The 27,965-nt window shown below is 46.0% G+C and overlaps 1 protein-coding gene across 5 annotated transcripts in view; it reads right to left on the bottom strand.

Moving 5' to 3' along the window:
- DCAF1 (DDB1 and CUL4 associated factor 1) overlaps positions 1-10,938 on the bottom strand; it is a 54,617-nt gene extending 43,679 nt beyond the window's left edge. For 2 of the 5 annotated variants that reach the window (XM_072875697.1, XM_072875696.1), the window contains exons 1-3: positions 10,752-10,938; positions 4,892-5,009; positions 53-129 (exon numbers count right to left, since the gene is read on the bottom strand). In XM_072875697.1, the coding sequence (XP_072731798.1) occupies positions 53-129; positions 4,892-5,001 (187 nt within the window). In that variant the 5' untranslated portion in view covers positions 5,002-5,009; positions 10,752-10,938. Of the gene's footprint in view, positions 1-52; positions 130-4,891; positions 5,010-9,721; positions 9,782-9,932; positions 10,171-10,751 lie in introns of those variants that run through there. The other 3 variants (XM_072875693.1, XM_072875694.1, XM_072875695.1) reach the window with 3 other exon arrangements.
- Between the last annotated feature and the right edge of the window lie 17,027 nt (positions 10,939-27,965).

The following is a 27,965-nucleotide window of genomic DNA, read 5'->3' as shown; positions in this document are numbered from 1 at the left end:
GGTATCTGTTGTGACAGAGCTGGTGCTGCCAAAACCACTCAGGACATCTTACCTGGGTGTCGGTCATCAAATGGGTCCGGATCCCCTTTGCGGTACTCTTCAGTCTCCTTCTCAATCAGCTCGGACATTCTGCAGAAGGAATGACATCAAATGAGCAGAATTCACAGTCTTCTCCCAATACACAGCTCCTCACAATAGCCTATCTGTCAAAGTACTATAAAACAGCTCATCAACTTTCATTTGAATGGTATTCAGTGCCATCAGAGGATTTCAGACTGTTCACAGTAGAGGGGTGAGAAAAGAGACTTGCCTCTAATATCTCATCCCCCCCACCATGCTCCAAAACACACTGAACCGGTATCAGCGTCCCAGTGATGCACAAGGATGACACTCTGGAGGGGCCAATACCTTTTATTTACTCTTGTTAGAGTCCCGGCTATGTTCTACGACACATACTGTAGAGAGCTAATGTAAATAAAGGGCTTGAGTAGTACTTCTCACCCTCACATAGTCTTTCTTTTGCAGTAGAGTAAGTCCTGAACAGTTGACTTAGTCCTCCTTCCTATTCAGCCTGTGCAGGGGCAGCTGCCCAAACTGCCTACACAATTTTTTGTTATTTTTGCATATTAAATTTCAATAATATTGTGTAATAATAAAAGTATTTAATATTTAATAAAGTATTGTGTAATCTCTATTCAGCTTATCCCTTCAGCTCCATCGAAGGTCAACTTTTTAGCATGTGTCAGTTACCGCAATGGATAAGACAAGGAGAAACTCAGCCAGCTCCCTATTCATAGACCTTCAAAATACATTAAATGCTCCTCTGTATCAGAAAAAAAACCTGGACGTTGTTTTGAAGTTATGCCTTCCCCTAAACTGAGAAGGGGCCTCAGCAGACACAAGAAATCCTATGCTCCAATTCATTTAACATGAGCAGTAAGGGAGTGAATTATTATTTTTATTTAAACAAAACCAAGAAGAGGGAGATTATCTCATGGTCAAGCAGTAAGTAATTCCATAGTCATCCACTGTCTTTCTCCACGAAGTGTTACAGCAGAAATATATGCAGTTTGAGGTGAAATAAAGAGCAGTATTCAAAAAACATTAGCAAATTAAATCTTATTTCCTTGGTATAAAACCTCAATCTTTCCCCTCTGTTGAGGTCTAACGTGGGGTGGAGAATCTATGTGCAGCACAGCATTTTAAAACAAGGTCTTAATATCTCAGGGTAGTGATCTAGGCAGAGTTTATTATAGGGGAGGGAAAACAGCTGGAAGACTGCAGTAATCCCTGGAAAAATATTTGTCTTTCACATGGGATTTCCCTTACAGAATGCCACTGACTTCTACTCCATTCCTGTTACTTCCCAGAAAATATCCTGTGTTCCCAGGGACAATTAGAGGCAAAAATGTACTTAGACCTGCCTCTGTGAGCTACACTGACTTGCCAGTATGACAGAGGACGACGTTATGAAGCCTGCCCAGATTGTAGGAACAGCAAATTAGCTTATCAGGAACGAGAAGAGAACTTTCCTGCTTGTCTCTGATCTGACAATTACCTTTCAGCAAACTGTTTATCCTGTGGGTTCTAATATTTACTTTTAGTAAGCCTGAATGTGAAGAGATGCAAATTGTGTCCCTTGCTAACAGGTGGCACAGCCTGAGCTCTCATGAATTTCTGGCAAAAGCAAGTTACCTAAATACTCCACTGCCAGCTCCTCATTTTTTTTCCATGGGAACTAATAGCTTGAGGGGTGCCTGCTGACAGACAACTGGGACAAATGGGGAGTTGAGAAGCTGCACCCTAGACTTGTTTAGGTGATAATCAGCATTTTGATTGTGTGCCAGAAAGGACTGACAAGCAAGCATGGAAAGCAAGCATAACATTCTCATCAGTCCATCCTGTTTAGGTAGGCAGCCAAACAGCATGCCAGTTGAAGCTGCCGAGTGATTTCAGGGATGACAACATTATCACAGCCTAGATGAAACAGGCACGTGAATCACCAATTACAGGGGGTTTTGAGACAATTAGTCACAATTGTTTGACAAAAATAAAAACGCACTGCCTCTTTAAAATTGACTTTCAAAAAGAAAAAAAAAAATCAAGCTTGCTTATAATGCCATTCTTTTAACTAATGCATACGAAGGTTGTTTGTGAAGTGACTTGGATGAATCTACCTAGATCAATAGCTTTGTCAATTCTCAGTTGAAGCAACAGGAGAGTCAAATAACTAACAAAGCTCATTCCTGCCTCATAACGTAGGCATGTGGTACACATGGCTTTAAGAAAAAACAACTCACAAAAACACAGAACTTTTATTCAGGTTTCGAGATTTCCTTTGTTCCCTTGGCATTATATTGGTTCTCTAGCCACCTCAGAGTTTGCAGACCTAGGTTTGGGTTTTACATGGGGGTAGGGGTTCTTTCCCCCCACTTCTGACTGATTTTTTTTTTCTCTTTACAACTGTCTTCGCAATCATCTTTGGAAAGTTAGTCAGATCCTCATTTTCACTTGTTACAAACTGAGCTCACCTTGCAGGTGGGGAAGGAAGGGGCAGTGGTATACATAAAAGTGTGTCAACTTTGCAAGACTCACACTGATCTCGATGGCATAATATAAAGCCATCCTAATATTGCTCTGTGCCATCATTTGGCATTAATGACCAACCTGAGCCTTTACAACGGATTGCAACAGTGCAAGATGCTCTAGGATCCCATACCACAACACGCTTGGTTTGTGGAGATGAAGTATGATATTGAGCTGCTGATTTATTCCCTTTATGAAAGAGGCTCTCGAGATGCAGTGAAGAAACTGACTCGCAGGATTTGCCAGAATGGTTGAACATGACTTGCACCCAGACTACGAACTAATGCTCTTGCAGGATCATTTCAGTTTACATTTTTTTGGAAAACCATATATATTAAATATCTGTTGTTTGCTGACACGCTTTCCAAGTGATTTCTTCAATTCATACCTTCTGACACTCCAGAGTTTGTAAATCCAGAACACTAGCTTATTTAGAAGTGACAGTTCATCTGTGGCCTATAACCCACACTGTTGCTGTTCTTGTCCTATTACTCTTGAAACACTCACTACAGCACTCTCACATATGCTGCCTCGGCATCATATTTAACAGGCCCCCATCCACACAGGGAAGTTTTCTTCCATTTAGTTCAGAAGGAAGTAGAAAAAAGTCACTCACCAACAAGCACGACCACAGCTTCCTCTGCCTTAAGTCTAAAACAATACGCGAGGACACTACTCTGCCTCAGGACATCAGCTAACACAAGCTCCAATTGGTGAGGACTCCTAGCACCTCTTCCAGCAAATTCTTTTACACCTATGCTGTATCTAAAACCCTCTACTCCAAACAGACATATGGCTTTCATTGATACCTGAAGCACTGTAAATCCAACTTCTGCCAGAGCCAGTAGATCCCCTTGCTATCTACCTTAAATAAACCTGTATTATCTCCACTAAAGCCAAAATACCCAAGCCTTCACCATCCATAACCACTCTGCCTGCTGCACAGAAACCTTGGAGAATGAAAAGAGAGTTATCAGACTTGTCTGGGCATAAATAATGTAGGGAACTCAAGATGCTGAGGGGGAGCAAGAAGTGCCAGACTGCTGTAAACACAAGAAAAGACATGTTTAATTCAAATGTCTTTAAATTGCTTAGAATATAGTAAATTTCTGCTGTTTATGCCTGCAAGAAAAAGCCTTGAAATAGCACATATGTTTCCTTCAAGACAAAAATCAGACAATACACAAAGATACACCAAAACATGTCTCATGATTTTCAAGGGACCTACTCATTTTCAAGTGTTTAGGATTGGCTTTCTACTGCTCATCTCCCTCTTCTGTGCTGCTATTTTTAAAACATAGCAAGTACAGCAAAAAAGTTGTGCCCACCAGGTGAGGCATGGCACAAATCTGTGCAAAGAAGCTCCACCAGAAGCTCCACCTGTTATTTCCACCCAGTGCCAGCTCAGAATCTGTGCACTGTCTTGTCTGACCCAACAACGCAGAGCAGTGCAGTACAGAAACCTGGACAGCTCTTAATGCACAAGTGCAGCAAGTCCTTCTGCATATACTACGCAGGCCACAGGTCTGCCAGCAGAGGCGCGAGGAAGAATTGGGTGGAATTTCTGCAAATCTCCTGTTAAAGCAAGAGTAATATCAGTTTACCCAAGAAAGGCCTGGCTTGGGAAACCACAAATGCAATTGACAATTCAAACGTTTCTCTTGTAATAGAAGATGTCTTATAATTAATGGTGTTACTAGTACCTACAATTGGTGTTACTGGTACCAATGATTTATTGGTCCAAGGAATATTTTCCTCACACATACAATACAATGCCAGTCAATCAACATCCAGTTTAAAAAAAATTAATCAGGTTTTAAAATTTCATTTTAAACATGCCCTATGAGCTTCAATAAGATCTTCTCAATACAGTCCCCTTGATTCATCCAATGAGTCGCTCTCATCCGTTCATTTAATCTGACCAATGTTACTACAATCACAAACCCCACACCACTACTCTGATGGAACAACATTCTCATAGCTTTCGATCTTGATCAACGTTTTACAAGCTTCAGGCAAAGATACCAAAGTTACTTCAACTATTTAATGATTGCCCTGACTTCTACTCTTTCAGAGAATGAAATTCATGTTTTAGAGACAGTCTGTGTAACATCTTTGCAATATAAATTTCTTACAAAAAATTCTGTGTATTTATATACCACACTTATAGTTCAGCTTCCAGACCAAGAAAATGAATTACCAACAGGTAATCAGGCATTTAAAAACCTCAAGCAAAAACATGGTAAAAGCTACTGTCACGTAACTTCAGATATTCAGATTTAGGAATTTATTTAATAAATCTTACCTGGTGAGAATAGGGACCATGTCTTGCCCGCTGCCATGTTCTTTCTCCCATTGCTCAAGCAAAGCAGTGAGCTCAGACTTGGAGTCCACATGCCCAGATCCTGAAGTCATGGCTTAGCCTAAGGCAGAGGTAACAAGCAAAAAAAAAAAAAAAAGCAGAAATATGAGCAAGAAATACCACACAATGAATTCAATGGCACAAATCTGTGTGAAGAAACTCCACCAGATTCCTGTTATTTCCACCCAGTGCCAGCTCAGAATCTGTGCACGGACTTGTCTGACCCAACAACGCAGAGCAGTGCAGTACGGAAACCCAATTAATATAGTTTTGCTATATTCATTGAAATAAACTAAATCAAAGATTATAAGTCATTTGGAAGAGGCAAGTAAATACTCAGCAACAAGAAGTGAGAAAGAAGATTAAGTGACAGAATACTGCTGAACTTCGCTTTAAAAGTTGGAAGTTTCTTTTTGGTCCTTTGCCTGAAGCATAAGAGCATGCACATACTCTGAACACAAGTCTTAACTGGTGTATGACAACCCTGACCATGATGGGAAGTACGCACACCTAACCACAAGTGTGTTCAGTATTGAAGCTTTTTAAAACTCTACCTCAATTCCATGCGCAGACCTGAGTTAGTCCTTTGCTGTTGCTCAGGGATTTACTCAAGAAACAACAAAGCTAGGGCAGCAAGATTATGATCAGTGTCATTATTCCAGTTTAACACCCTTCAGACAGCAGTGAAAGTGCCAAGAATCATATTAGCTTCACACTGCCAAGGAGGCAGAAGGCAGCAGCTGCGGGCAATGGAAGGAGCACCAAAAGAGTGGTAGTTGGGAAACGGAGCAGGTCACCGCATCGCTACTTGTTCAAGGTTTCCAAGAACAGTCAGTGGCCCTAGTAAGAGGGAATCACTGGAGGGAGCACTGGAGCAATTACTTCAGGTTGATCAGCCTTTACTTGCAAAACAGCAGCCGACAGATTTATCTTCCCATCCTCAAAAGTGGGATCACCCTATAGTACTGAGTGACTTGTTAAGGTACCATTTAAAGAAGGGAACCATCACTCTAGATTTTGTTTAAGCCTCTAAATTTCCAGCTGTCAATTTTTGTCAGTCTGATAAAAATCTACTAGAAATATCAACAGACCAAACTAGAACACAATCTGTCTCAAAACACTGCCATGCTCTTAGTTTCCAATCTGACAGACTGTGGTTGCTGTGAAGAGTTGTAACTTCTGGAGGAAGGAACACCCAATCCTAATTTATAAATTGACCCTATACTGGAGATGAGGGGGAGAAATCAAAGTAAAAGAAATTCTTTCATGTCCGAAAATGCACAAGAATTTCCAGCATTTCATTAGCCATAACATGGCCAATATCCATCTGCCATGAGATTAAATATCCCTTTGTCATAACTGACCCAGAGAAAGAACTTTCCAAAGCAATGTTAAATACAGATACGTTTAAGACAGTGGCATATGCATCAACTCTTGAAATACATAATTCAGGAATCAGTCAAATGACAGACTACAAAGGGAGCCACAGGTCAACACAGATTACATAAGCATTTACAGCCCAAGTTCATTCTGACAAACATCGCCGTGCTTAACTGAGTGCTGGATACCTCTAATTGGTTTAAAACCTCTCACTCAGGGAACGGATGAACAACCCTACAGATCTACCTCCTGCCTCATAGGTGCTTCTGAATTTAGTCTGTTGTGACTGGTTAGTTAAATGGGAGACAACAAGTGAAGATCACCTGGCTGAAGATTAAACTGGCAGAAATCGCACAAAAATCATCACCCAAAGACTACAGAAAAATAAACCTGCGACTACAAGACATCAAAATTATGTTCTTCAGATTGGGTAAGTACTATATGAAGTGAGCGTGTGCTAACAAAAAACCCTACCTAAGCATAAAGAAAGATTATGTTTTCTAAATGACAAGTAATTATTATTTTATCTAGAGCATTCCTCATTCATTCATCACAGAACTAGCCTGGGAAATTTGATGCAAATGCATAAATCACTTTGGAAAAAACACTACCTAAATGCAGGCAACAAAACATAATGAGATTGTACGCACATACGCACATGTCCTGAAACATCTTTGAAAAGGAAAACTATTCCAAGTTCATAAAGCTTTCTTCCTTTTTTCATTAGCTGAACAACACTTGCCAGCAGCACTTCTGAGCTTTTAAATATCACAGATAAACATTCAGACAAATCTACTCGGAGCCTCAGAATGCAAGTGCTGTAACGGTATCTGCATTCAACCATTTCAGACTTCTCCACCTTCACACTATACCCAAGGGATACAGAAAAAAGCGCCTTGTGACCCCAGAGCTTGTATAAGGCCTGTACAGGCTCTCCTGCAATATGAAGAATAGTTTACTTCCCCTAACAACCCTTAATTATTCCAGCTAGAAAATAAGAAAGGTCCAGCAATACCTGCAACAGGTCAACAAAGTTCCAGTCAGGAAGACCACAGGAACTGCTCACATTGCCCTCTGGGACACCCAGCGCTATATCATAACCAAGAGAAAACAGAAAAATCCCAGCTGTCCCTAAAACCTGGACTATTACCTCACTTAAGCACATTATGGGTCTAAATAACTGGTGCTGACACACAACTATTTTCCTGAAATAAAGTTAAAACATAAAAATGCCACCCTTTCCATAGGTACACAGCAATGAAAGTAAATGTCTCGCCAAGGCACCTCATTTATTCCAAAGGCTTATCCCTCCCAACTTATTCAAATAAATTTGACTATTCTAGGTGGCACCGCAAAGAGCAGCAAGAGCAAAAGTTACCTCAGAAGCATCTACTTCCACAGTTCTCATATTAATGCACATTAGCAGTAAAATATATATGGATGGAATATCATGGCAGGTGAATGACTTTTTAAATACAAGAACCAAAGCAATTCCTACTGCACTCACTTTTTTCAAGGATTCCATCTTAAATCAAAGAGAAGAACTCTGCAGAAAGGACAAGATCGTAAATGGTATGAACTAAACTGTAACTGTCAGAAATATACCCAGTCTGTTGGAGACAAAGGCCTGTGAGAGCAACTCTGACTTTCACTATTTTCCTTGGAAAAGTTGGTGAACAAATTCAATCTTAAATTGCTCTCCAGGAACTAGCAGAACAGGGAGCAGCCATCTCATTGTGGATTTAAATCCACGGTTGTTTTTTTTTTTTTTAAAGTTTTGAAAATCATGGCCTACTACAGATTTCAATTATAATATCTAATAAGCTAAGGAATGGAATTTTTTTTTTTTTCCAAACACCACTATTGTCAAAATACCATATTTAGAATCAACAGAACTGATAGAAACAAAACATAAAGCACTCACTCAAAGGATTTGACTTTGAAAGACAAATATTTACAACCTTAACTATCACTCACTGTGAACACTCCCACTGAAAATCCACATATGCATGTTTCAGCACACAGTGGTGCACACACTATTGCTTTAATATTAAACACTACTTAGTATTCCAATATCATAGCAAAGGTTTTGCGAGCATTTCACTCTCCTGAACTTTGATGTAGAAATTTTACAAAAAAGGGACCCAAAGAAGTATTCAGACACAGATACTTAGAAGTACTCACATGTTTTTGAAATCTCAGACACCTTAGTGCTTGAGTCACTTAGTCAGACATCTCTGAACAACGAAGAAATACAAGTCCCGCAGACCTCTAACTGCAAACCTTGATAAGCGCACGGTACGGTTCAAGCAGTTCAGCTTCACCCTTTCGCTCCTCGACATACTTGAGCGTCACACTGACTGCAACACTACTACAAGTCATTAACTTATTGATTTTGTGTTGTGTTCATGAAAAGGATTATGAGGTTCCAAACATGCTGACTTCAATACAGATACACAGTTTAAAGTACAAAACCTCTTAAGTGAAAATAAATCTATTCGTAAAATCTGAAAAGCACAATTTGGTTACTTGGGAAACTAGTGCAAAATCCATACCTTAACAATTTAAGTAGAAAATGACAGAGCCACATAACAAAAATCATACCTTAGGAAAAAAAAAAAAAATCTTAATCAACTTTGTAGAAAGATTGCACATTTAAATTCATATGTGGACAAAAATTACAAGAGGATTTACGAATCCACATGTATAGAGCCAACTCAAATTCTAATAACTACACTTTGACCTACCTTAAATAATCAAGCATCATATTATTCCTAAACATGATTCTAGGCACAGCTGAGGACATAATGTAGATGAGAAGTCTAATGTAATAATATAACCCCATAAGAGAAAATTAAGAGCTCATGAGTTGGAATCTAGTTAAATACATAGCAAGCAGATCAGGAAATCTGTATGTTCTTCCATATTTATGTTTTAAAAGGAAGAATTCTTTACTTTTTAAAAAAAACTCCCTCTCATCACAGTTATTCTTTAAGTGAATGAGATAGCAGACAGCTATTCGCCTAAACCTGTTGAGTCTGAAACAACCATGCCAAAGTTAATACTGAAGCATAATGAACTGTCAACACTGAAGCTCACTTGTGGAAGGAACTACGCCACAAACTAACAAAATCTTCACAGTCTACGGAGAATAAAATCATGTTTTGGTATCACAGGTGAGTGAAGCTCTGAGGGAAGTCCTTGCTTGTTCAACTTCCCAATTTAACCCCTAACAGAACTCCAGTTTGGCTGTTACTACAGAACAGATTCCTAATATTGCTTTAAATATTTGTCTAAAAAATTCATAAATTTTTACAGTTAGAATATTTTTAAGGCCAGGGAAAACCACAAAGTCATTTCATTTCCTGGAATTTCTGCTTTTACAAAACAAACCTGGAACCATGTGCTGATCTGCCAGGACAAGCACAAAAAACAGGAACAAACTTCTGCTGCCTACAAAGGAAGGTAAAAAAACCCGACGCTCGGTGTCAACATCGGTTCCTCTTTACGCTGCTCGAAAGAAAAACCCGCGGACCCTCCCTCCCCGGAGGAGCACCGAGACCCGCTCTAGCACGGGGAGCGCGCAGCTCCTGACAGCTCTTACAGGGTCTAACACGGCAGCACGCCCCCAGCGTGCGGGCGCCCGCCGCCGGCGCCTCGCGGGACCGGGCTGTTCGCCGGGACCCAACGGCAGGAACCGCCGGCGCCGCCCGCTCGAACCGAAGAGTTTGAAGGTTAGCAAAGGGGGTGAGGGGACCCCCGAGCCGGAGAGCCTCCCTTCCCGAGCAGGCCCGGCGGGGCCCCGCGCGGAGCGGCGCCTCGGCAGGCCCCGCCGCAGGAGGAAGAGCCCGGGGGAGGGGGCGGGCCGGCCGGCGGAGGACCGGGGCGGGCGGGGCCGGCGCGGCGCAGGCCCGCCCCCCCGCCGGCAGGCTGACAGGCCGCGGGGGAGAGGAGAGGAGAGGAGAGGAGAGGAGAGGAGAGGAGAGGAGAGGAGAGGAGAGGAGAGGAGAGGAGAGGAGAGGAGAGGAGAGGAGAGGAGAGGAGAGGAGAGGAGAGGAGAGGAGAGAGGAGAGGAGAGGAGAGGAGAGGAGAGGAGAGGAGAGGAGAGGAGAGGAGAGGAGAGGAGAGGAGAGGAGAGGAGAGGAAAGGAGAGGAGAGGAGAGGAGAGGCGCAGCGCCCCGCCGGCCCGCCGCCGCCCCCCTCACCCCCCCCCCAGCGGCGCTTCGGAGGGCGCCCCTGGCGCGGGGGCGGGCGCGCGGGCAACCCGCCCCCACCCCGGCGGCTCCCTCGGGGCCTGAGGCGACCCTCCCCCTGCCCGGCGCGGTGGCCGCGGCCGCCAACCGAACCGGCCCGGCCCGGCCCGGGGGGAAGCGCAGCGGCGGCGCGGCGCGGCGCGGCCCCCCCCCCGCCCGGCGCCCCGTACCTGCCCGATGCCCCGCTGGGTCGCCGCCGCTGCCCCCGGCCCCTGCGCTCGGCCCCGCACACCCCGCGGCGGCCGCGATTGCTATGGCGGGCACACACTTTGCGCGTCACCACGCTAAGGGCCGCGTCACAGAGCGCGAGGCGGCGTTGCGAGCAGCGGGGAGGCAGGGGGGGAGGCGGCACGGGCCTCGCGCTCGGCCTCCCGGGAAACGGAGTTCGCGCGAGGTGAGCACTCTGCGCATGCGCCTGTTCCCCAGCCGCGCCGCGGAGGAGGCTGGGAGCCGTAGTTCCCGGCGGGCGCCGCCATTGCGCCCCCTTGGCCCGGCCCGGAACACCGCGGCTGCGGCGGCTCGTAGGCGAAGTGGTGCTTTCCTGGGAGAGAGGCGAGGCTATTTACTCTGCTTCTTCCAGGCTGGCACTGAGGAGCCACCGAGCAGCGGCTGCCGGCCCCGATAGCCGGGTGTCTGCCCCGATAGCGACATAGCAACGGGCACGCTGCCATCCCGTCCTCCAGCCCCAATGGGCACGGCAGGGACTGAGCCAGCCGTGTCTTTTTCTTCCTTTCTCACGTCAAGGCTGAATGTTCACTTGTGCATTGTTCACCTGCTTAACGTTACTTCCAGGTAGACGGCGGGGTGTTTTAGTGAGAGGGCAGCTTGAAGATGAGCTTAGATGACAAGCATGCCTGCCTCCGCTCCCTCTCCAGAGTGGTTTCTCCTCTTCTTATCTGCAAGACAGGAACATCACCTTATTTCTTCCCAGTTAAACGGGGACCGTTTTTGGCAGTGGAAGCCAAATGCCACAGCGGTGCCGAACACCCACCTCCACCTCTGCCCTGGGCCGTGCCCAGCAGCAGGAAGCGGAGGCTGGACTGAAGCATTTCTCAGGCTCTCCTGGGCCTCCAGGGCAAGCTCCTCTTCCCGCATGCCCACCCTTCCTCCCGGCTGCAAGAGTTCGCCCTCTCCCCGGTCCTCTCCTCTAACAGCCCCCAGGAGAAGCTACGTGCACACACGCAATGAGAGCGAGTCTGTGTGCAGAGAAACCCCTCAGCATTGAGTAGCCCTATCCCTGTTTGCTTTCCACGTGCAAAGTCTTCCATTCCTCTGGGGCTTGTTTTCCTTGACCGTTGACTCCGCGGTGGAAGTAGCCCAGCTCTTTGAGGGGCACTGTGTGCTTTTACAGAAGTTGTTATTCTGCACTGTCCCGTGCCCCTGGCATATTAAGTTACCCATGGAGAAGATCTACACACTCTCAGCAAGGTTACCGTTTCTGAGGGGGAGGAAGACCTAGAAGGGTACACTTCTCACCCATGCTCTCATGGCTGGTTGGAGGATCAAAGGTATCAGACCTGCCTGCGGCATTATTATACAGGGAAGAGCAGCACATCCACGGCTGCACCTACGTCCCCCCCTGCAAGGCACCTGGCAGCCTCGAGGCCAGCCACAGAGCTGTTCGGGGAGAGGCTGCAGAGGTTAGCACTCCCATCTCCTCATCACCTACGTTTAAAGGGCTAAGAGCAAAATTAAGGTTTCCAGTTCCTGCCACATCTATGGTGCACTGGAGATAGGGTCACTTCTCAGAGAAAGCGGGTTCAGTCCCCAGGCTCACCTGAGCAGGTAAGGAGGCTTGGAGCCTGCTGCTTCACTCCAAGAGCCTGGTACCTTGTCAGAAGCTTGCAGCTACCCCCTGGCAGCTCTGCTGCAGCCTCCTAGACAAACTGCCTGAAGTGCTCAGGCCTCCAGCTCCTGCATTTCCAGGCCTCAGGAGGTATTTGGGAAGGACTCAGTCTAACACCCTTGTTCCCCACAAGGCAGGTGAGAGTCCTACTGGCTCATTTTGCAGGGCCAAGACAGTATGAGCTCTCCTTTAATCTGGCATCTCTTTAAAAGCAATGAAACCTCAGCTTGCGCTGCAGTCCTCTAGTAATTGCTCAGGTACTGGCAGAAGCTCTTCTCTCAAAAGAATAAATAAGAGTAAGTAAGGGGAAACAGGGTCCTCCCCCTCAGGGAAAGGCTTCATAAGCGCTGGCACCATTCCCAGCTGCTTCCTGCCCCCCAAGTGGCCACATTAACCCCCTTTCTTACACTGCAACTGTATAAACCCCTGCCCCAGGCAGTGTTTGGACAGGTACAGATTCTGCTACCGCAGTTACAATATTTGACTTTGAAGTCTCAGTTAACTACAGGATAACAACTGCAGCAGTGAGGATCCTGCAGCAGAAATCCCTCTGACCACTGGACACAGTGAGTGAGCCCCACGCTCACACCAACACTTTGCTGTAATAGTGCAATTGAAGGGGAAAAAAAAAAAAAACATCGCTGTGGATTGCAGAGCAATAAAAACAAGAGGCCAGTGCCTCTTGCATAAGCTTGCACCTCTTGTCCCGTGGGATCTTGTGGCAGAGAGGCCTGTGGTGTGCAAGGAGGGGAAGATTATCTCTGCATGTTCACCGCCATGGGCTCCCCAGCCAGAAAGACAACGTATTCGCATACAATGGTCAACTGATAGTAATGATGACTTAAGGCTGAATCAAAGCTTGAACTCCCTTGAACAAAATAACCACTTATTTTCTCTCCATTGCTGTCATGTCCCAGATCACCTCGCAATACTGTGGTAAGATGAGCAATTTATAAGGAGAGGATAAAACCACTTCACCAGGCTCTAATAAGCTTAAGGACAATTGATTGTAGAATTGAAGGAGGAATGGCACTGGTAAGAGAACCCAGGGAGACACAAGCTGTGTTTCCAGCGGATGCCTCCAGTACAGGTAAGAGTGGAAGTATGGGGCTGAGATGCCTCACCCGCTCACAGCTGCTGACAAAGGCAGAAAGCCCCAGACCCAGCCTCCAGCAGCAGCTTCACCTTCCTGCCTGAACAGACCTTTGCTCTGAGAATGAGAAAAAGGGTTGCGATCAGGAAGCTTGCAACAGAGAGGGTCCTCACCAGTGGCTGCCCTACAAGGAGAGGAAGAACCCTCTAGGCTTTCAAGAGAGTTAATTGCTTACCTTGACCTCCAACACAGATCTACACTGACAAAGTTTATTGACTTCCTACACTTCACCTTTTATTAATTGCCCCATCTGCTTTTGGGAGTCAGTTTGCTCATCACCATGTTTCTACTTGCAATTGAGTTTCTGTTGTAGGGTAGCCGAGACAGTAGTTACTGACTTTGCAGCTACCAACCCCTGCAGCATAATTTTGCTGCATGACTCATAGCAGGTGAATAGTAAGTCCAGTAATAGAGTTCAGTCCCTTCTCAGCACTTGTGTGTATCACACTGCTGCCGCAACTACACGCGGCATCCAGTTGGATTCCCTGGCAGCATCTAGGGAAGGGTACAATGACAGGAACTGAACTTTTGGGAGGGTCTGAACCCACCCTGCTAAGATGCTTGTAAACTGAAGGGTGTTCTTTACAACTCCCATGCCCCAGGGGACTGCAGAAACCAGGCGGGAGGTCAGACGTCTGGGGAGCTGCACCTGGGAAGGGAGGACATTTTCCAGGAGTGCAGTGGAGGTCAGTCTGCCTGCGCACCAGTTCGGCTGTGATGCACTCCTCTGCGGAGTGCTTTCCTCCCTTCCACCCTGCCAGTCTTCTGCAGTGCCCGTGGGTACCTGGGGATTGAGCAGCAGACACAAAGCTCTCCCAGGAAGGCCTCAGCTCCAGCCTTGGTACCATCTATCGCTCTTCCAGCTTGGTCTGCCCAAATAGTTCAGAAGTTGTTTTATGAGGTGTGATGCAGTACCGTGGCAGCTAATATTTGCAATGATATCCCTCATGCCACAGGGGCTTTTAACACTGTCTAGACCCCCCAACAGCACTTGCTTGCCATGTATATAATGCTAAATTTTCACATGGTGTGCAGAAATATTGCTTGATGGATTCAGTTATGGCCATGGGTGACCTGCAAGCTGGCAGCCAGCACATCAGCAAATTGTCTGCTCCCGTTTCTTGCCCACATCTGAGAGAAGGCAGATACTACAATAGAAAGATGGGAGAAAAGAGACAGAAAGTGGGAGTAAGGAAGGGAAAGCAGTGCAGTGGGATCCACCCTGCCTCGACAGACTGAGCAGAGCGGAGGGGCCACAGGCATTGCCACAGGTTACCTGCAATCCAGGCGACTGGGGGCAAATGGGGCCAAAATAGGTGCCCTCAGTGCCCATGATAAATGATGCGTGACAAGGGAATAGTCTAATCACTAGGTGGCACACCAGGATCACCACACCAGACCAGCATCCTCCTGCGAGGAGAGGAAAGGGAGCAAAATAGCCCAAAGCTCAAATTAACAAGCAATCATCTGGGGCTGGTGTGCTTAGAAAGAGCCGTTTCTGTGCACACACATAGAGCACAAATATCCAGCAACTGGATGGAGAAATAAAATGTAAAAGTACAGGCAAAATTTGTTCATTCAATCAAATTCTGCCTGGTCTCCTTTGCTATTTCTGAGGGACAGTGGGTACGGCAGGGGAGACCAACTCATGAATGCAGTGTGAAGAGGCAATGCACAGAGTGCAGCAGAGATGCAAGTTGCTCCAGGGAATGCAGTTAACCACCTCTTCTGAGAGCTAAGCCTGCTCCTGTGGGTGGAGAGAGCATTTGGGTTTTCCTTCCAGCAGAAAAGGCCAAGCGAAGTGCAAAGAGAAGTTTCTTGCAGCAAATAAAACTTCTCTGCTCCCCAGATGGAGACGGAGTGAGGGACAGTAGCAGCAGGCCAACATTACCTACTGCAAAAGGAGTTCAAGGGTGGTTATTTGTGGGGAGAGAAAAGAGTGACAGCATGGTTTCTGGGACAGATTTTTCTCTGGGCTGGAGTTAACAGCAACACAAGCTAGAATCAGCTAAGGTATTTATGAGGAGGGGCTAAAGAGAGACCTGTATTTTGGCAAAGGCCCAGCTACCATTGTGCATTGTTCCGCTACTGTAGATCAGTAGAAGCAGTTCACTCTTGAAAGCATCAAGGAATGTATCATGGCCAACTACGCTAACTCATCTGGACACTCACAGGGCCTGCAGGACTTGCCATCAGGCAGACTGTGCACCTCAGGCTCTCCAAGTGTTTGCATGAATTCAGCAGAGCAGACACAGGCTCACCAGCCAGCTCCCTCCGAGCAATGGTTTGGCTGAGAATTTAGCCCAGACTGAAGAGAGAAGCCAGATCTATATCTAGGAACATAGAAATGCAGAAGAATGTAGTTCATCAGCTCAGATACTAATGAGAACATGAGCAGGCAAACAGCTTTCTTCCCGACAGGCTAGTGCCAAAACCCTCCATTCAGACACTCAGTCCGATGCCAAGAGCACATAACTCTGCCTAGCTGAGCATCTGAATGACGGCACATCTGCGTTCGCAAGCTAAAAGTCAACAGGAAAGTTAAATAATACAAAGGGATCACTGTTGTGTGAAGTAGAGGTTCATGCACTGGCATAAACCTCTTGCTTTCCAGTAGCATGACACCTGAATCCTGACGATGCTGCAGTAATGCTGCACAGTAGCCCGTACTAGGCAGAGTCTTGCTCAGAGCTTTATGCTCAGCTTCCCACAGGTATCTAGCAGCTTCAAGCAGATATTCATACCTCTCCTCTCTCCCAAATCACTTGAAAGTGGGGTTACTGATGCGTCCTGTGATGTATGGGCTGTGTATTACCCAGGGGGATGCAGCCATGATCCAGCAATTGGGAAAGAGCCTTTGGGGGAGCGGAAATGCACAGATAAACCACACACACAGAATATACAAGGGAGAACATGAAAAAAGTAGGGGATAGTAACTATGCAGAAAGTGGCATTATGGCAATGAGACGTGGTTTTCTGACTAAAGCAATTTCTCTAACTGGGAATGAGTTAAAAGTTCATTTCAGGCACTACACAAAATCCGTTGCTAGTTTCTGTGGTTTGACAAGGGTTTTCCTTTTTTATCTGTTTTGTTACTATAGGAAACAGCCACTCAACCGGCAAAGAAAACTCTTCATACAGGAGGAAGCAAGAAAAGATTATACACAGCATACTGTGAAATGCCTGCAAGACACACACTGGGAATATAAACAAATTCCTCCTAATGCTTTCCAGCAACAAGGATCTTAAGGATTACTTGTAACAGCAGCAGCTTTCAAAAACAAAGACTAAACAAAACCAGGAAAAAATATGGTTTTAAGACAACCCTCCTTGTTAAAAGGAGGGAGGGGTTTGTTTTGTTTTTTCTCTTTTTTGAGAGAGATTATCAGGCCTTAAGTGCAGGTTACATATCTGTTCTCTTCATGACTTCTCTCTACAGGAGCTAATCGGGTCAAGTGTCTGTATGTGACAGTTTTGATGCATGAGGAAACAATAAGCAAATTGGTGAAGGCGAGCTATAATGATTAGAGGCACTGTAGATGTGTGTAAACGTGTTAATTTTGGATTCATTAGTTGTTTTATCATGGATGGATTCCATCAAGGGTCTTAGTAACAGCTATATGATGTTTGTCATATGTAGCTTCTTCAGTATTTGGTAATCCTAATCTTTAGCTTGACAGCAGTGGTGGTTACAGCTCTCAAAGCTCTGCAGATATCAGCTCCAAGGAGCCACGGGTGCATGGTACCACTGCAATCGCCAAGACATTTGGACCTGGACCGCCGTAAAGTCTGAACGCAGATCACTTTACTCTCACTTAAATTCAGCCACACCTAGGAAGAAGCCCTGAAGCTGCCCTAGCAGCACAGAGTATTCAACAGCTTTCGACATGAGAAGAATCATCAGCTGAAGTGAGGTAATTTAAAGCTGCTAATTTGAAGAGGGACAGGATGCAGGAACTTGTGCTGGGATTTACCCAAGACACTCGCCCTAAGTTTCCCTCTCCCGTGAAACAGTCCATGTTTTTTCACCCAAAAGGAATTACTTCCTCTGGCAACATATCTCTTTGTGCTGCCTTGACCCCGAATGGCCTCTGCGGCCCCAGAAAGGCTCCAGGACAGGGACATTTCAGGGCAGCTTACTGAAACACTGAGCACCACCAAGCCCACATACCTTGGAAATGCAGGCAGGCCTCGGCACATGATGTTAATGGTGGCAGACCCAGATCCCCACCGTCGTGGGTGACTTCATAAAGTACTGATTCTGCTGCTGAACTCAAAATGCCGAGTCAAGACGGCAGCACCGGCTCGAGGGCTCTTCCCCTCCCTGTTCCACTCACCCGTTGTGCACTCGACAGTGTCTCTTCTTTCTTCCAGGTGCTTTGTAGCCCTAGTCAGCGGGGAGGGAATATAGCAAGAACGAAGTTTCATAAATTTCTTTGCATGAACAAAACAGAAGCATTTGAAGACAGGACAGAAGGGGAAGGGAAAATTGCTGAATTTTTAGGAATTCAATCTGGTGCCAACCCACAAAGGAGAAAAATCCCACTGCCTCCCGGGGCATGGTGCACTGTGTTTGCAACTGCAGACACATACTCATGGGCTCTGCTCTCCAGGGAGCTTTGTTTGTGAACATTTAGTTGCATTTATAGGAGTGCAGTGTATTTTATATAGCAGTCTATTCCTTTTGGGATGCAGGTAAGTGTTGGGATGCATATCCTTATCCTTATTCTAAAACCAGCATTGGTAAATGATAACCCAAAAAATATCTGAACGTCCTCTCTGCTTCTGGAGCTGGGGTTAGGAGCAGTTCGGATGCCCAGTAACGACTGCAGATGACAATAAAGGGGTGATGTGAAGCTCACCCAAGCCGAAAGCCCAGTGTATTCTCTAACCCCCCCCCCCGCCCCGTAATGGGAGAGGTTTCTGAGAAAGACACATTTTTACCAATTCCTGACACAAAGGAACATCAAAGTATAAAAATACCACTTTTAGGACTGAGCATTTACATGTAAGCATATATCATTCAGAGACTGTGAGTACACTTGACTTGCAACAATATTGCAAGTTGTATTTGCATGGCAAACCTCAAACCTGGCAAACAATACCGCCTAAAAAGTGATGCTTTACTCTGGGCCTAATTGCCATCTCTTAGGTGTACGTATCTACCTGCTGCAATACGAGCATTAAATTGTGGTAAAATGCAACTAATTATGAAAGAGGGGCATTCTGCAAGCATAATTTTGTCATTCCCCACTGAGAAGAATTAATTCTTTTTGAGAGAGAGTTTTTCACTTGATTCTTTCTGCTTCAAGTCTTCTTCAGAGAAAAAGATCCTTTTGAGCTGTTGCTCATACCAAATCACCAGCACGACTGGATAGGACTGACAAGAATTTTCCCTGTGTTTGACAGTCTATGTTTTGTGTTTAATGTAATGTTTGTATGCTTATCATAACACAACATTACATTTAGTGTAGTGTCTGGGCAGTAATCTTCAGTGTAGTCTGGGAGGGAAATAATGCTTTAGCCCAAAGAGAAGTTAAAAAGATGGGACGAAGTGATGAGAGGTGTTTATGGCTTTTACAGGCTGTTTGGACAGCAGAACTCACAGGAGATTTTAGCGATACAGATAAAAAGCTTTGAGCCAGGAAGGAAGAGGGAGGCGTGTTTAGCCACTTTTTGAGACTAGGATGCTATTTTCCATAAAGCAGAGTTTTGCATTGTGGCTGTGAGTACCAAGGTTTATTTTGTATTGTCTGTGGATCGTGGGAGTAAAATGCTGGTCTCCTTGAATTATGTGGGATGTTAGTGACTAAGATAATAAAGGCAAGATTTCACCATAGAAATTTTGAATCATCTCCATCCCAGCTGTTCCCAGTCAGTTTTGTAGCAGACAGGTACCTCAGGCCATGCTACCTGCCTGACGAGCTCCTTGTGATACACAACCTTCTCCCGCTAGTTACTGTTAACTAGCGTTCTGTTCTCCTGGGCTACAGAAAACTGCCCATGAGCAATGGGAGAACCTCCTGGAAGATGAATCCCCAAGGGAGAGCTGCAGGGAACAACATTGCCTGCTGTAGAAAGTTTTACAAACCAGCTGCGGTTACCCACCGTCCAGGAGATGAATATTTAGTGTTTGCTTTAGAGCAGCTCTCCAGATCTAGCCATGCAACTCCCCATATCTCCCTTTCACAAAGGGCAACCAGGTAAAAAGGGAGTGCCGAGGGCTCACAGCTCCAGCTCTTCAGAGCGAGTTCCCTCCCTGCCTGGAGCTGATCAGCATCACTCTCCCAAGAGCCTTGCAAAATGGGAGAGGAGGAGGAAGAAACTAGCTTTCTTGCAGCCAGGCAACTCCACAAAACCATTTGGCTTGCTGGTCTGGCTGCAGAGACTCTCCACACTTTCAGAGTAAAGTTTTTGCTCCTATTCCCAATGCTGATTTTCTCTCTTGGTCCTCCCTGGCTGACCCTTTACTGAGACTTTGGTAACATGGATTTTGCAGTTGGTGGAGTTATACCCCTTACCCTATGCATGTAGGAGAATGTGTCACCCTGCAGACACTATCATACTCCACAGCTTACATCTCGCTTCCTCAGGAAACAGTACCTGATGGTGGGAATTTGCTCAGTTAGGAATACTCCCCAGGAGGCATTCACAGCTGGCTGAGGGGCATTTGTTAGAGGGAGGGCTGTGGCTCCTCTCTTCCACATATAAGTGTCAGATGAAGCATCCTCATCCCTGAGCTGTGTTTTCTAGAAGGACTCTGACTTTACCCTGTGCTTCTGCCACAGTCACAGCATCCAGGTCTGCAAGTTCTGCTCAGGGCCTCTCATCCCATCTCTGATTGCCTGATGGTGGGGAACTGCTGGGAGCACTTGTGTCCCAAACCTCTCTTGGGAATTCAGCAACCTCCTTCCCATGCAGGCAGAAGCTGGGAGCAATCCATTCCGGCTCAGCTCTGCACCCAGACTGTACGCAAGCAATTTTAAACCCAGGGTGTGGACTAGTTGAATATGACTAAGAAAGTGAAAGATGACTAAGAAAAACAAGTTTGTGTGCTGTGGAATTTATCTCCAGCCTGAAACAGCTGAAGAGCTCTGCAGTTCTGCAAAGCCCTGAGAAGTGCACAGATCTCCTGATAACATCAAAGCACCCTGAGAGCCAGAGTCCCTGCCTCCAGCTCATCTCTCAGTAGAGCTGAGAGCATGGCACCCATGTTCAGAAACAGCTCCTCTGCCTGCTGATCTTCTGGGAGTTTGTATCAGTGGAAAAACCTTCTCTGCCCACTGCTTTTCACTCCTGTGGAACAAGCAGCTGTGCAAAGGAGCAACCAGGGCTGACACCTCCTGCTGCAGCCCTCTGCCCCATGTCCTGTCCATTCATGACTCCATGTCAAAGCACACCAGGGTCACTGTGTCCATGAAAGCAGTTGGCAGTACATGCAAGCTTGTCTGGGTAAACTTCACTCCTATTACTTGGCTGATTTCTATCCCTCTGCAGCTACAGTTCCAGTCATTCTCTGGCTTCTTCTGTCTCTTCTTTTGTGGTTTTTCTTTAATTTTCCCCTAATAATTCACATAATTCTGGTTGCTAGGCAGTGTTTCCAGGCTCAGCCATCTGTAACAATCCCCCACCATGGGTGTGTGCAGCTTGGCTGCAGCATGGATGCTTTGCTAATTTTGCTGCCTTTTTTGCAGAGGTATTTTGGATGCTTGGAAATAAATAGAAAATCAAACTGTTACTAATACCTTCCCCCTCCTAGTGCAAATTAACTTCAGCAAATTAATCTTTTTCAACATCATCCTTTGTGTGGTCTAGACCAGGGTGTAGACAGTAATGTAAACTGTATGGCTTAATTTACTCTCCACTTTTGTTCTCACCAGTGCCATGTAGATGAGGAAGGTGGGTAGAGGGGAGTGAGGAAGTGGCACAGTACAACTGCAAGTCAGAAAGGGTACGTTTGGACGTCTACACGGGTCCTGTGCTGGGTCATCACATAGGGTGATGAGGAGAATCCCAGAGGCTGCTTCCTCTACCAGAAGCTGGAGAAAGGGAAGGATCTGAGTCCTGTTTCCCCACATGCTGAACACGTCCCAGTCCTTGGACTATTGAAAGGCAACCATTTGCTGTTTCATAACCCTTTGGTAGTGAAAGGGAGTGCTGTACAGTTCCCAAAGCTCCTCCAACAGGTATGTTTGTTGTCACCTTAATGGCTTTTCTGATTTGTAAACAGAAAGTTTCCAAAAATAATTGCCCAGCCTCTTGATTGCATTGTCCTGCCCTCCTTCCTGTCAGTGGCCTGGCTGGGCAGGTCAGGTTGCATTTGAGCAGGGAAGGTCATTCACCTGCCCAGGCTCCAGCCATACAGGGGAAGGAATAACACATTGATGTTCCTTCCCATTTTATGCATCAAGATATTTTATGCATACAAGCAGCCCCAAGATTACCCCCTTCATACATACAATTCCATAATTTCCCTACTTAAATACATCCACTATCAAAACTATTTTGTTAAATCATGCCCCAGAGATTGAGAGCCTTGCAGGAATTAAAATGTGCTTTTGAAACAGAGATGTTTCCTTAAGCTTCTGAACCTCAGAAACAATTATAAAGCCAGAGGAGTCAATGAAAGGGAGAAATTCTGTTTAATGTAGTTCAAATGGTTGTTGTTTAGGGCTTGTTTTTCAAATTAGTGAAATCACCTATTGTAGGGGGAAAAGCAGACTACAATGATGTTAGCTTATTCCAAAATTCAGATACTACCTGCTGCAGAAAGACAGAGACTGCAGTGAGCACTGAATTACACCAGTATATTCCCACTGAGTGAGGAAGCCGGAATATCTGTGCCGTGAAGATACCTTCCCAAAGACAGGGCATGCTGGGATGGTAAAGCATAATGAATTGTGGATTTTAAGCACATCAATGTCTGCCATTAGCATGATTATGTTCATCTTCAACTCCACCAATGTTTTAGAATGATGTTTTGGCATCACAAGAGACGTGACTAGAATCTACTGGTAATAAAACAAGGGAGGACATCAGAGTAGCAACAAAGAAAAATGTAGGTACAAATCAGGAGATGCTATGGCTTACATTTAGTTGTACAGAGTTTTAAACATTAAAATGCTAATTGCAGTGCACAGGGTGTTGGGGAAACCCCTCCAGTACAACAGGCTCTGCATGGTGGAGAGTGGGCAATGGCTGCAGGGCTCCAGGTAGGATGCAGCCATGGATACCAGTGGAGTGTCAGGAGAGGAGCAGTTCCTGGTGACACTAACACTTCATTGCCTGAACAAGCAAGTCATCTGTATGACCAAGGAGTCTCACATAGTGCATTGCCTCAGGATTATGATACTAAAAAGGAAGCGTTACTGCTAATAAATAAAAAGTGAAACCACCACTAATCCCTACATATGGGCTGCTGAAATAAAAGAATTTGCAGTGATTACAGGTGTTCTAATGAACACAAGATTAGCTCCCACATGAAGAACAAAGAAAAGAGTGGAAAGCGTACTGAAAAGCAAAGAGAAAAGCTAGCTATCTTGTTTTATGCTGCAGATTAATAGTAAACCCCAGTCTACAGAATGTCTACAGATGTCTACATGTCTTCAGAGTCTACAGAATGAAGAAGCAAATGTAGGTCTTACCAGCATTAATATGAAAAGTGCACTAAATTCTCTTCCCAAGCCTTGATAATCCACCCAGAGTCCTTCTGCCTGTTGTACATCTGCTTAAAACCAAAAAGTCTTTTATTATTAGTCATTTAATTGCACATATCCTTCCCCTCCTCCCAAAACAAATTCCTTTGTTTGCCATCCTCATCTGTGAGGATAAATTTCAGGATAAATGAAGTGCAGTTGTGAAATAAGCAAAACAGAAAAACCTTGCTGTTTCTAGCTGGTCTACAGCCATCCTACCTATCAGCATAATTCGTACGCAGCCCATAGTCATGATAAAGCCCCAGGGTCTTCATCAACAGACAATCTGAGGATAGAGGCCAACAGCTTCAGCCACAGAGAGAAGAGCAGGGACTGAGTAGTCCCTCACTTCTCTATCAATAGCAAATACCTGCTGCTCTTAAAGGGACAAGAAACCAGGAGCCAAGGGAATCTCAGGACCAGCAGGGCAAAGGTCTTACAAGTCAGTGCTCACACCTGAGTCACAGTGCCTGAGTCAGGTGAGCAGGCAGGCTGAGGGACAGCAGTCAACATCAACCAAGAACCCAGATCATCAGGCAAGCTCATGGTGATAAGGCAGAGCCAAAGTCAAGCTAAGAAACAAGCCCACAGACCACATTCAGCAATACCAACCAGAATGGGACATAACCCAAGACTAAGTGCCCAGGGCTGAGTTTAGAGCGCCTGTGCCAACGGGCAGGGGGTGTGAGTGCAAGCCCCACATGAGGCTGGTCAGGACCATTAAGGCCCACTAGGGCCCTGACATCTGCAGGCCAACACAGGGACAGCGCTATCACACAGGGGAAAACCCCCTTGTATGGAGTGTTATAAAAGTTAATTCCCCAGGAGAAAGCTTACTGTAGCATCGGAAAGGAGGTCTTGGCAGAGGAGTGGCGGCAAAAACACATTCACGTTGGTCTTGGATCATGTCTTCTTCTCTGCCCCACAGCTGATGACAGAAAAGTAGAGCTGGCTATAGGCAAAAGCAAAGCGAACACCAGCCTGTGACCTAGCTCCCTCTTGGGAGAAGGAGCTTGCCTTGTCTCTTTGGAGTGGCATAAAAGTTGGTTGTACCTCCAATAAGGACAAGCCAAGAGCTGTCTGCTGGAAAGACATAACCCCTTGGTGCCTTCTCCTTGTAGCTTCCAAAGCACAACTGGGAGCAGGGCAGTCTTGACCAGCCACTGGGTTTATTTTCCACTACGGAAGGTGAGGAGTTGATTTTTTACCCTGTGCCCTCCTCTTGTCCTAGGCGAGTGAAATGCCCTGGGATGCAGCAAGCCCATGCTGGCCAGGAAGGGGTCAGTGCACTTTGGGGGTGGATTGGGGGTGGATGTTGTTGTACTCACCTTGCTGCACTGGCTGTAACCAACTAGCTTGGAAGGAGGGCTTAAAAGGAGTGAGCTGAACCTAGGAGGGAGTGTGAAGATGTCTGGTTTCTCAGGCTGGGCTTAGAAGCAAACAAGAATCTGGTAATACCTTATTGTAAGACTGTATTTTGCTTTTGCTTACTTCTCAGATAGCATCACAGTATGTGGTGCTGGCTAAGTAGAACATGAAGGAAACTACTTAACTTCAAAATGTTTTTGACCTTGCTGTGAATTTGCTAAGGGGTCTTCCCAGGTAATTCAATGATGCACTTACATGTGCTGGAGCTGCAGGTTTAACTTTGTCCCCCTCCATGGGAGGTCTGAGTACTGCAGGTCTCTTTGGGCTCTGCAGGTGGGCTTTGTGGCTGGCCTCACAGTCCTTGTCCTTGCAGTAGGTGGCTAAGCAGGGTGAGCCCCACTTTAGCTAGGTACCCTGCTGTGGGATTGCCAGGAGCAACTGCGTGACCTTTACTAATAAGGTGTTGCCTTGCATTAGTTCTTAAATTCGTTACTTTTGTTTCTTTAAATATACCAGTGCCTCTCCTATGAGCAAAGCACCCTGTTGCCCTCACTCCGTCCTGTTACTCTGTGTATTGTCACATCTTTGCTACTCCCTTTCCTGACCTGAAAGTGTAAACCCTTCCACCTTCCTCCAGAAGAGGTGGTTGCCTTGTTTTACCTCCCTGCTGCCTTCTCTGGGTGGCTGCACCCAACTCTATCACCCAATGTTTGAGAATGGGGTGTTGAAAGCTGAAGAGTGTTTCAAGTGAGCTGTGCTGAGTTATGCAATGGCATTACAACATTTCAGTACTGTAATCCTTCCCAAAGCAGCTCACTGTAAGGTTAAGAAAGCAAAATAAATGCCTGCTCTCCAAGCAGAGAGATCTTGCTCTGTTACAACACTGAATCTCTTCTGGATTGGGCTAGTGCAGAGCCTACCATGCAGAGGAAGTGTTCAAGTTGTTTCATGTAATGAGGATTGCCTTTAACTTGTCGATAACAAAACTCCCTTCTTTCTGTTCTCCAGTGTCTGGTTCTTAGCCCCTTCTAGTGGGGAAAGGAGAAGGCCGCAGACTGAGTGTGCAAGTGAAATCCAAGCTGAATATCATGATGCTGGTTAAATGTCCGTGAAGCTGACCCACCGTAAACTTAACAGGCTCCTCTGAGATGAGGCTCCCTGGTAACTCCTTGACCAAGCCCTTCAGCACAAAGCTTAATGTTACATTAAATGTGATGTTAAAAATAGGGTGAACTCCCGTTTCTGATTTTTCACTTTCCTTCCCTCTGCATGACTGCTTGAGTCCTTCTCTCAGGACGGAAACAGCTTGGCAGCGCCTGCAGGTTTCCCATCCTGCAGTTTGGATGTGCCTGCTGTGAGTGAGGGACCGGCTGGAGCGCATTCCCTTCTCCCACAGTGGGACGGCGTAGCAGCAAGCAAAGGGAACAGTGAACAGCATCCAGAGTAAGCACCAAATGAAGAAACGGGCAAAACCAGAGACAAGTAAAAGCACGTGGAAAAGGAGGCAACACAGATGTGGTTAAGCAGGTGAATGGTGGTGTGATGCAGAGCGCTGTGTAGCACCGCTGGCCAGGGAAGGTCTGCAGGAAGCATGAGTAGCGTCACCATGGAGCACTGATGACTATGCCTCCTCCACACCAGGTAAAGTAACACAGATTAGGCCCAACACTTGAAAGAGAAGGATCTAAGAAAGGGCATGTCCACCAGCAGTAGGAATTATGCTGTAGCAGTTGTAATGTTGTCACTAAAATACTTAAGAAACAATCGCTGTGATTTATGGTCCCATCAAGCCCAACACATTTGTGCCAGTGATGAGGTTAGTGATCTATTAATTGCTTTGAATGGAGTGTCATATGCTGGCTCCCAGCTGCTTGGGTTGTAGAGTGAAATTCAGACCTGCTCTTTTGACTGTGTCTGCGGACTGCACCTTGATAGTATCTGCTTTGTTTCCAAGCATCCCATCACAGGCTTTCCTGAACTCTTGGGCAGAGCTTAGGATGGAAGAATCCAGAGGTATTCTAGTGTCAGGGCACTGAAGGCAAAGCTGAGTTATTCTCCTAATGGGATATGTATTTTTCTCCTGCTCTAGAGACAACCTTCACCGAGCCTTGTCCCTTTTGGCAGGGTGAGTAGGTTTAGGAGGTGCTTCTATAGCTTTCATGGAAAGCTTTCGCAAGTGCATTTCAACTCCTTACATGTTCTGTGGATTACACATTTCGGAGCATTTATTCAGAGGTGCGGAGACCTTCCCAAATCCTGCGTTTCACCGCTCTGAAAGACCCCGGTGTGGGAAGAGGGCCCAGCATATCCAGAGCAGTGCTGACCTCCCAGTCAGGACACTGAGCATCAGTGCAGCAGGGTTACTTGATGGACACTTTTGCCTGCACACAAAACTGAGGCCTGATGGCTCTATGTATTGAGATCTAACTTGAAGCTCTGATCAGAAAAAGCTGTGAAAGGTAACCCTTTGAAAGTGCCTTTTCCAAGCAGCATAAAACTTCATAAATTGTGCTCTGCTGGACAAGAATGACATAGCCAAGTGCAGAAGTGCTCATGGTTATGAGAGAATCAATTAAGGCACGTTGATGAATAATGCATGTGCAGCTTAGGAGGGATGGATGACATCGGTTTTATTTTTGTACTGCTAATTGAGAGTGATTCTAGGACAGAAAAAAGCACAAAGGGAAGATCGGGAGCTTTGGAGGAGATTCTGGTCGGAGTGTCAGAAGCTGGAGGCTCACCAGCAACACTTCCTGTCCATTAAGCTGTAAAAACCTCAGGAAGAGGAATTGTACTAATGTCCTCTACAGCTCCTAATCCATGTAACCGATACTGCCCGGGAACCCAATTCAGACTGTAAATGATATGAGCATTTAAAGAGATAGAAGTTGAAGCTGTTGCTTTGAAATCTGATGGCCTTTCCTGTATTAAGATAATGTCTGCCTTGCTCTTTCGGGGCCCAGTTGTAGGATATCAGTCAGCTCTATTTATCCCCAGAGATGAGGCTCTGCTGTACCTTGGATGTGCAGGGATCTCTAAAGGAGAGCTGGTGCAGTGGGGTGCTGGAGGAAGCCTGGGACCCTGGTGGGAAATGATCTGTTGCTGCTCACATGTGCCAAAGTTCCCCGCATACTGGTGTGCAGCTGTGTCATGAGAAGACCAGGTCAAAAGCAACTGCTCTACAGATCTTATGGCTCTCCCCTTGGGCCTGTGCACTGGCTGGGTTTGCAAAAGCCAGGGATGCTGTGTCAGCCCTGAGACTGGCATAACTGCTGCGGGCTAGAGCAGGAGTCTGGCAAGGGAGGAGGAGAGCTCCACATCC

The sequence above is a fragment of the Ciconia boyciana genome, chromosome 11, assembly GCF_034638445.1.
Source record: "Ciconia boyciana chromosome 11, ASM3463844v1, whole genome shotgun sequence".
In the NCBI taxonomy this organism is placed as follows: Eukaryota; Metazoa; Chordata; class Aves; order Ciconiiformes; family Ciconiidae; genus Ciconia; species Ciconia boyciana.
This window is presented reverse-complemented; position numbering and strand designations above follow the sequence as displayed.